General features: G+C 35.9%; 1 protein-coding gene across 3 annotated transcripts in view; it reads right to left on the bottom strand.

Moving 5' to 3' along the window:
• The window catches only part of LOC115217139 (cytochrome P450 2B10-like), an 18254-nt gene extending 9507 nt beyond the window's left edge, over positions 1-8747 (bottom strand). Inside the window, exons 1-4 of one of the 3 annotated variants that reach the window (XM_036507105.1) lie at positions 8081-8747; positions 5050-5275; positions 2838-2964; positions 612-768 (exon numbers count right to left, since the gene is read on the bottom strand). In XM_036507105.1, the coding sequence (XP_036362998.1) occupies positions 612-768; positions 2838-2964; positions 5050-5275; positions 8081-8453 (883 nt within the window). In that variant the 5' untranslated portion in view covers positions 8454-8747. The remainder of the gene's footprint in view (positions 1-611; positions 769-2837; positions 2965-5049; positions 5276-8080) is intronic. The other 2 variants (XM_029786753.2, XM_036507106.1) reach the window with 2 other exon arrangements.
• Positions 8748-10424: the final 1677 nt, after the last annotated feature.

Here is a 10424-nt window from a genome sequence, read left to right as displayed (position 1 = left end):
ATTCCGAGAAGGGAAGACAGAGGAAAAATATTGCTGGCGGTGTTCACGAGGTTACATGTTGAAAGGTCACATGTTGTAGTATATATATATATATATATATATATATATATATATATATATATATACAAAGCAAAGTAGATGAAAAACACTCGGTGATGTGTATATATATATTAAAACGAGAGATTATTTATGAGATATTTTAGTTACATAATGCAAATTATATAATCGAGACTTATTGTCAAATTGAAGTGTCTAGGTTTTATACGTAACATTATTAGATTGGTTAGATGACAAATTACTGTCGTAGAGACGACTGATGACTATCGCTAACCAATTCGTCTCAGAAAGCATACCATGCTACTTACGTATCTCGTCTCTCACACGAGAATGGTAAGTATCTTTGTAGATCCAGTTGATGGTTAAATAGCTATGAAAGTATATAATTCCTGTTATGAAAGACGGTGCTTGGGTAGAGACAAATTATAAGCGTCAATTTGAGCTAATTAAAAATTGAAAGAAATTATAGAAATATAACTGATGAAAGAAATAATAGAAATATAATTGATGAAAGAAATTATTTTGGTATAATTAACAGCTCATACAAAACTCACCAGTTAACGTTTCACTGTTTGGTTCCTTCTCAAGCGTCAGCAAATACATATCAATGAAATCTCTTATGTTTTCAGCATCAAACGTTTCTTTATGTTCTATGATTTTATTTTTTACGTAACTTCGGGCGCTTTCGTCGTTCTGGATAATCCGTCCTACCTATAAGTAACACTAAGTTAGGTACAAAAAATTCAGGGTGAATACTTAATAACTGTAAGCACCTGTATATGCCAGCTAGTGGTGTAGGTGATAGGATATATTTATCAAAAGAAAAACAGGATGCAAAGGATTTTGCGGTACATATGTTTCTGGCTTTATTGAACAACTTATATCAATGCATAATTGATATAACATGTAGGTCAACAGCCTTCTTCAGCCGCGTACAATTACCACACCAAAGACATATACTACATTATAGCAGGTTTGAGAAACAGTTTGAGAAAAAAAACGAGTTTCATTGGGAAAGTAAATCCTCATAGGCGTATATGGCATTGCGAGACACCAAAAAAAAAGTAACACTAATGTATGTATTCAATTCAAACAAATGTTTTACGTTATTTTGTTACATCAGTCTGTTTTCTGAGTTGAGATTAAATCTAGTTAGAGTCGACTTTTCTCCCTCAATAAAATATATTCAATCATTATACTGTATGAATTCAAAGACCGTATCCACTCACTAACGATAACTGTAACCTCGATATTCTTACACCACATCATTGAAAGCCAATGCTTATTAACTGCCCTATAACTGTCTTTAACAATTAACTTTTAGATATAAAAGAAGGAATTGTGCTGTCGGTGTATGAAGAATATGAACTGTATGCATAAAACCTTGAAAACCTTTTTCCACGAAAGACTAATTCAGTTATTCATGCTTCTACCCAACGTCCTTGTATATATAGCCTTAGAGAGTACGTGATATTCCATTATTCTGACAGGCGATGTCGAATTATAATGGCAGGAATATAGCATGGACGTAAGACTTTAAAGATAAAATGGTGTTATGAAAGAATTTTAGATATTTCTTATTTACACTTGATTATATCATGTTTTTCATTGAGAAAAACATGATAAATCAAAAGTTTAGATGGAAAATATATCAAATTCTTTCCTATTAACCCCTTACCCGGCAGAAACGAATATATGCGTTTTGACCGAAATCGTTTTTTCTATCTCTGGCGAGTTAACTCCTCAAAAGATAGACTCGCCAAAATCGACAGCAAACGAGTTCCTTTGTCTATTATAAACTCTTTTTTGACATATACGAGTATATTCGCTCACTTTATACGTCTGGCAGTGACGATTTCTGCCACCTTTCGCTTGAGTAAGGCATTGAAGACCGAGTATGATTTAGTCACCTGGAGACAGTCGAAGGGTTGGAAGGCACATTTTATGAATAGAAGTATTCACTTTGTTTTTACGCTGTTTTTTTATACCTTTATATTATAACCCCACCATGTCGATAACCAAATAAAATAACATGATTTTTTGTAAAAGTAATATGATTTATGAAAAAAACGGGTTAACTCGTTTCTGCCCAAAGCGGTAATTTAAAATCAATATTATTGAATTAAAATTCATAATAAATAAGGTTTGAAATATACCTCGAAATCACCATTCAAAACATAGTAAAATAAAACAATTAAAAAATATGTCTGAAAAAATACATTTATTTTCAAAATAATTGTTGGGTAAGGGGTTAATTCCTAACATCATTTTTACTGAGCCAGTTTCCCCTTAAATCACTACACCCCATCCATCTTTTCCGTCACAATTTTTGATGTGATCGTTGGTGGATAGAGTACTCGGGTACCTCAAACATATTAAAAACAAGTCATTACCGTTTTTCTGCAGTATTCTCGTGGATATTATCCAGTTCATTTTTGGTCTACCCCTAAGTATCCTGCAGGTTGACTCGCCTTGAAGAATATGTCTTACGACACTTTCCTGCGACACGTCAGCAGTATCGCAGCTGTGTCTTCTCAATGCAAAGAAATAACGGTTTGACCTTGTGATACTCTCTGATCTTAGAGCTACACACTCTCGGGAGAAATGTTACTCCAGGGATTCTTCGGTAGAACCTCATTTCGGCTGCTTGTATTTACAATCGTGCCCTTCTGGCACTGTCAGAGTACAATAACAAAATCCTGGATCTTGAAAACACATCATCTGGGCTCAAAAATTAATTTAGGAATATTTAAATAACTTTATAAAATGTTTATACTTACAGGAGATTTCCATCGAAGAAATCGCAGGGATGGAAGGAAATTCTCTGGTACAAATGCACTAACATTCTTGAAGAAGAATGCAAAGTCATCAAGGATTTTCTGAAACTCTGTTTCACCAACTTTGACCCTTCCAATGCAAAATAAACAAAATATAAACATACACAGACAGACAGAGAGACAGACAGACACACACACACACACAGTTGAAATTTATAGAAAAACGAAAGATGAAGACAGATGTATTACCAACAAGCAAGTGTCTTAGTTTGACACTCAGGAAAAATGAAAGCATCTTTTACGTTTCGAACCTAGGCTCTTCAACAGAAAGGAACAATATAAATAAACAAAATGAGGATGAAGACACGGAGACTGTTACACAAATACAAATAACAGGACATAACAACAGGTGTCTTTCGACCAAGGACGAACGAAATTATGTCCTGTTTATTTGTATTTGTGTAACATTCTCCGTTTTTTTCCGCCCTTGCTTTCGTATACATTCGCTGCTTTCTTCCAAGGAAGCTAATGCTCTTAGCTTAATTTTTCCTTGGGGCTGGCCAGATTGGAGCAATCTCGCGTATAACCAGCCCAAATTGCATAGATAATCTGGAACTCGACTGAGGAAAGAAAACTCCGAATGTCCCGTCCTTGTTTTTTTATTGTATCGTCTATCTGGATGTTTTGTTGTCCCTTTTTTGTATCACCTAACTGTCTGGATGTTTTGCGTTCTTGTCCCACTTTGTATCTTTTATATATAAAAACATAAAGCGGCGTACGTTCACTTTGGTTTCTCATATGTAAGTATATATTTATCTAAATCTTGTACGATGCTATTCTTTCTATTCTTTTATTCTTTCCTTCTTTCTATCAGCCCTTTCACGCTTACTTCGTTCATTCGTTCCCCCTCTCTCACATTTCATTGCCTTCTCTTCATACTCACTTTCCCTCCTCTTTTCGCTTCACTGCGTCCCTGTCATTTTTTCTCGCCCCTCCTTATTTCTTCTATCCCTCTGCCTCTACCTCTTCGTTCCCAACGTGACCGGTGTTCGGCCAAGCCTGACCTTTCTTGGTTCGATTACCATCCGTACATCTATATTCCTCCTGAGCCTGTGAACTCTTGTATCCCTGCCGTAAGGCTTTACTTCCACACACGCCAGCTTTATTTAATTCGCCCTTAGTCGAAACACACCTATTGTTATGTCCTGTTATTTGTTTTTGTGTAACATTCTCCGTTTTTCTTCAGTCCTTGTTTTCGTATACATTCGCTGCTTTCTTCCAAGGAATCTAATGCTCTTAGCTTAGTTTTTCCTTGGGGTTGGCCAGATTGGAGTAATCTCGAGTATAACCAGCCGAAATTGCAAAGATAATCTGAAACTCGACTGAGGAAAGAAAACTCTGAATGATCCGTCCTTATTTTCTTTGTATCGTCTATCTGGATATTGTCCCTTTTGTTGTCCCTTTTTTCGTATCACCTAACTGTCTGTATGTTTTGCGTTCTTGTCCCATTTTTTATTTTATATATATATATAATTCCAAGAGAGTTGGAGGTTGTGAATCCAATCAATTAAGGGATAATATCTATCCAATATGCTGCTGGTAGAATACCCAATTATTAATACACAAGTGTTTTTTATTGTATGGAAATTACACTGCTGAATGTAATAAATGGGCGAGGGTAAAAGTTGTTCTACCCTTAATGGAGGGGATCAATAGGTGATATTCATCAACTTTTAGACATTATAGTATGTCTATTTATTTTTATATATGTAAAGGATATATATGTATGTATATTATTATAATTGTTTTTTTTTAAATAAACATAATATAATGTCTAAAAGTTGATCCCCTCCATTTTCTTATTGCCGTTTATATATATATATATGTTAGAAGTAGAAAGTTCTTGGTACTGTATTATATACTTGAAAGAATGAATTGTAAAGGCATTTCTGGTCATTTTTCCACTTTAATGATTAGATGTTTATAACTCAGGTGTTTTAGGTGTTTTCAAATCGTGGCTCTGTTTTGAGTTTCTTGCTAAAACCGGTTTTCAAACTATTCTTTTATTCGTATCAAAGATTTTAGTTTGTTTGTTTGAATAGAATTTTCATTTCTCTCTGTGCGATGGTGAGAATACTAGGGGAATAAGAAATGTAACTCAGGCAAGTATTTATAGGAAGTACATTTCCGTTTGAAGATATCTAACACTACTCACCTTTCACCAAATATTATATGGTGTATAATACTCAACGCGAACTGTGCCAGCGGTTTTTTCAAGGAGAACGGTTTACCATTATAGGAGTCAAAAACTTTACCCAATTCCTGAATTTCCAAATATATCTGTTCTTCTAGATTTCTCTTGCCCACTCCTAAATCCCGGAACGCTGAAAGGGTAAACTTCTTTACATCTTTCCATTCTTTTCCAATGCCAAAGAATATGCCTGAAACAATAATGAGGGTAAGAATAGAACATTCAAACATTTATTTGGTGGGGTGAATTTTTAAAACTGATAAGAAAAATAGAAAATATAAATGAATTACGCACAAGAGAGAAATTCAAACATGGAGATTAGATTAATGTATGTATCATATATGTAACAGAAGATTATTTCTTTTTCTTGCTCAGAAAAGACCTGAACTATATAAGAAAATAGACATGTGTCACGTTAATGAGCTTTAGCGATTTGGAATTACAACTTGTCAAATCCTAAATTATAATAGAACCAATACCTTCTTAGTAGTTTCCTTCCGGTTTATGATTTTATATATATATATATATATATATATATATAGATAGATAGATATATATATAGATAGATAGATAGATAGATAGATAGATAGATAGATATAGGGAGAGTTTACGAAATAAAACAAAAGACGAAGACAGGTGGTGTACAAAACAAACAGATGTATTAGTATACCGCTCAAGAATAGAAAAAGTCTTTTACGTTTCGAGCCTACGCTCTTCTACAGAAAGGGACACAGAAAAAACAAGGAGACAAAAAAATGTGTGTAGTGGATAACGATCTATCATATGTATATGACGCTACTTCTCTAAATGAAAACCTTACCTGTCATTGAGGTTTTGTGGCGTAATGCAAAGCAAGCCTTGCTGTCCACTCAAGAAAACACATAGTAAATGATCCACAAGCACTCAAGCAAAATGAGTCTTCTACTTGTTCTATCTGCTAGAAGGTTTGCAAGGCACCTGCAGGGCCCCAAGAGGCACATTCGCGTCCATAGAACATGATTAACGCTTTATTTTATTGAAACCCCGTTTGTCGTTCACGACAAGAGAATCCATCATATATCTATTGGGTTGTCCGGAAAGTTCGTGCCGATTTTTAGTGGCTTACTTTCGATTTATTTTAGAACATGGTTGAGTCCATAAAATAGGATTTGTCTACACCTCCATTTAGGGCACAGTTTAAGCTATCTTTTCGTGGAAGAAGGTTTATGTTCCTATAACCTGTGTTAATTCTGTAACCCTTTAAAATGGAAGATAAGAAAGTTCGTTTTTGGCACTTGATACTTTGGGAATGAGACAAAAATTGCTGCAGCTTGGCTATTATGTGTTACCCCACCCTCCATATTCACCAGATATTACTCCTTCGGATTTCCACTTATTCAGGTCTCTGCAGAATAGTCTTAATGGTAAACATTTCAATTGCTTGGATGACGTAAAAAGATGAATTCTTTGCCATGAAACCACCTCAATTCTGGGAAGAAGGTATTTTCAAGTTAAAGGAAAGATGGAGACGCGTTGTGCAACAAAATGGTTCATATTTGGTTGATTAAAAATGTAATGGCAAGTACTTATTGACCTTTTCCTTTCCTTTAAATATCGGCACAAACTTTCCGGACAACCCAATATATATATATATATATATATATAAATAGATAGATAGATATATACAAACACACCTATTTTTGTCCTTTCTGTCTTTTTTATATACAGAATTACATTAACCAACCAATGAGTCATTTCTTAAAATTAGGCGTAATTCGAAGAAATTAACATACAATAATATACTGAGTTACGTTATTTTTTTAATGTGGCTATTAACTTACTGGTGGTGCCCTAGCATGGCCGCAGCCTCAATGCTAAAACATATAAAAGAATAAGAGGATATAAATATACATACACACACTGCCTTAGAAAATAGAGTTGGTACAGATACAAATGTAACTGGTAATTAAAGAAGCGCTAAACTCTTTCTTTGTCCTTTAATTTAGATTATATTTTACACTTCCCTAAATCCACTCAATGGTTTTACCATTGTGGCACCTGAATTTTCTACGCCTTAAAATTTTCGATCTTACTTAAGACTACAATTAAAGATTGTAGATAGGCTCAAGCTCAGGTTGAGCACTGCATTGGAAATACCACATCTTTCCACTCTCGCAGGATATCATGTGCGAGTGTGTGTGTTTGTGTGTGTGTGTGTGTGTGTGTGTGTGTGTGTGTGTATGAATCTATGATGAAATGTCGAATTATGTATTGCATAGATAAGTAAAGAAATAGGTATGTGTATTGAGTGCGGGATTTGTAAGTTATCTATGTAGGTGTGTGGAAATGTGTGAAAGGTAAATGGAGAGAGAAAAGGAGAACGAAGGAGAAGGAAGTTGGAAGCTGTTACAAGAGGGGGAGGTTCTAATGTCCAAACAGTGTATAGGTTCTTAGCATGAAAATGTACCGTTGCACCTGGCGAAGTCTGGTGGTGGTAGTTCCCTGATGTAAGACCAGGCCGAAGACACTGAGGTGCTCGATGGAGTGGTTGGCCGAGCAGAAGTGACGAGCGACGTGGATATGTTTTTGAAGGCGGATATCTCGTAAATGTTCCGTAGGTCTGTCGGCTAGACAGTCCAACGTGTAAAGAACCACAAAAGGTACATCTGAGACAATGGATGGTATTGGAAGAGATACAAGAAAATGAGTCACGGATGTGGACAGTATGTCGGCGAGTTCCAGTGAGATGTGAATTTGGTGATGAACAGAGAGGTGTTGAATAGAGGTCCGGAGCAGGGAAAAGATGCGGGATGGGTGAGAGTGAAGGAGGGAGCTACGAACTAGTACGTCGTGTAGGCACCGGCCGTGTTTGAAGGAGGGGAGAATTGGGTTAGAGAAAACAAAGAGGGTGGTAGGATCGGACTAGAGAAATCGGAAGGTCCACACATCTAGATATATACATATGAAGAGAGAGAAAGAAAAAAAAAAGAATATATTTGTTAAATGTATGACTTGCCTTTCTTTCGAAATACTTTATCAAAAAGGTAGAACCAATAGGACCTTCCCTTTAGTTGATCTCCTTTCTTGACCAATCCTTCCAAAATCCATTCAGTTTTACATACCATTATCATAGTGTCAAAACCGACATCGATTTTGAAAATGCCTCCGTATTGTTCTCGAAGATCTTTCATTTTCTCACTAAGATCTGTGACTGTAATCATCTGAGGTAAATTTCCAATTATTGGAAAAGATGTTGGACCCGGAGGTAGATTGTAGGTGCGTTTTGATCGTGTCATAAACCATCGTGCGATGAGAAGAGTAACTAATCCGATTAAAAAGCACTGAACATTAATGATTTCTGTAAAATATTGAAATATGGAGTCACCCATCGTTAGTTCTGATGTTGCTGTCACTTTCACGATCACGGCTAAATATATTTCCTCTGAAAATCAAAACCTTATATAGAGTGATGCTTACATGCAATACGCTGATCTGCAAAGATGGTAGTGTGTATATATGACCGTAGTCAACCAAAAATTAACGCTTTGATGTTCACTTCAAGAACAATTACTGAGAATGACAAACTTTTCAAATATATTTACTTAATAAACGTTATATATCCCATGGTTGTCACTTTATTATAATAAATCAATATAGCTTTATTACTCTGTGCCTTCACGCTAGCTCTTATCGAAGAGGACAAAGGCAGATATTCAGGTTTTCTGACGTAGTTAAGTGTCATGTTACCTTGAACTTTTGTGTCTATTTTATAATAAAATCTGTTAAGCTGCATTTCAATTTATAAATTGAAAGCATATATTTCAGTCTGTTAGCTCAGGACAAACGTTTTGCTTTTTTCTTTTCTTTTTCTTTATCTTAGGCTGTCAAGCAGAAATCGGACAAAAGCGATTATATAATCGTGTACAAATCCATGGATACAATTGAGCGTTTTTAACTGACTACTCAACTTCAAGTCCAAAAGTTTTGTAGTGCAGACGAAAGCTTTGAAAATGGGAAAGGTTGTGCATATGTTTGTACGTGTGTTTTTGCTTGTACACAAATGTTAACATCACTGTCACCTCTAATTCCACTTTCCTTTTGCAATATATCAAACCCTCACGGTTTCTGTGACTATCAACGATTAATTATGGTGCCCATAAGAAAAAATAAAAAAAACTAGCACTGTCGGGTACGACGACAAGTGCCCCAGTTCATTCGATCCAGGGAACAGTTTGATCGTGAAATTAACATGCGTACCCTTAACATGCTTTTCTGGGAGATTCAAAGTGGGAACAGAATGCGCCAAGGCTGACCCTTTGAAACACAGGTATTATTCATAAAGTGTCTTGCTCAAGTACAACGTAACTCCGAGTATCGAACTCACGACCTTACAATCTACCACTAATGCTAGGCGCCTCCACATGGTAGCCATTATTGTAACAGACTCACACAAAATAAATCGAGGGGTTGCAGAAGAACTAAAGGCGGCGAGCTGGCAGAATCGTTAGCGCGCCGGGCGAAATGCTTACTGGTATTTCATCCGCCGCTGCGTTCTGAGTTCAAATTCCGCCGAGGTTGACTTGCCTTTCATCCTTTCGGGGTCGATAAATTAAGTACCGTTTGTCAGTCCCCTCTGTGTTTAGCCCCTTGTGGGTTGTAAAGAAATAGGTATTTCGTCTGCAGCTACGTTCTGAGTGGGGTCGACTTTCGGGGTGGATAAATTAAGTACCAGTTACGCACTGGGGTAGAGAGAGAGAGAAAGTGTGAGTGTGTGTGTGTGTGTGTGTGTGTGTGTGTGTGTGTGTGTGTGTGGATGAAAATTGTATGCATGGTTAAAAAGTGTACGGATATTTCATTCAGTAATTTGAATGTAAAACGATCAAAGCGTGATCGCTCTACACTTAAAATTGCATTTCCCTTTTTACAATTCTCAAAGAATCAATGGTCAAAATACCTTTGGTTGAAATAGTCAACTTTTATCAAACAAGTCTCAAAGTTAAACTTATATATTCAAAAGAAATTTCTTCGATTCTATAGCCCTTGCTATTAAAAAAATCATTCAATGTTGTTCTACAGATAATTACTCTACAGAAAAATATACATTTAGAAAGATATTGTATGAAAAGTTGTTTCGAATTTCCATAAAATGTTGTTCGATCAAAAGTGGTTTCGGTAAAAGTCAGTTCGGCCGAAAGACAGGTGATAAACCATCATTCGATGAGACACGTGTCTGCCAAGTTTGTGCCAAAACTCAGATTTTAGTTGTACAGGATCTTCTTGATTGTCGAGAACGATGAAAACTTTTTAAAAACTTTGTGTAGGCCTCTGAGCTGGTTTTGCCAAGCTTTTGGCAAAATTTG

Source organism: Octopus sinensis, linkage group LG11 (genome assembly GCF_006345805.1).
Source record: "Octopus sinensis linkage group LG11, ASM634580v1, whole genome shotgun sequence".
NCBI lineage: Eukaryota > Metazoa > Mollusca > Cephalopoda > Octopoda > Octopodidae > Octopus > Octopus sinensis.
This window is presented reverse-complemented; position numbering and strand designations above follow the sequence as displayed.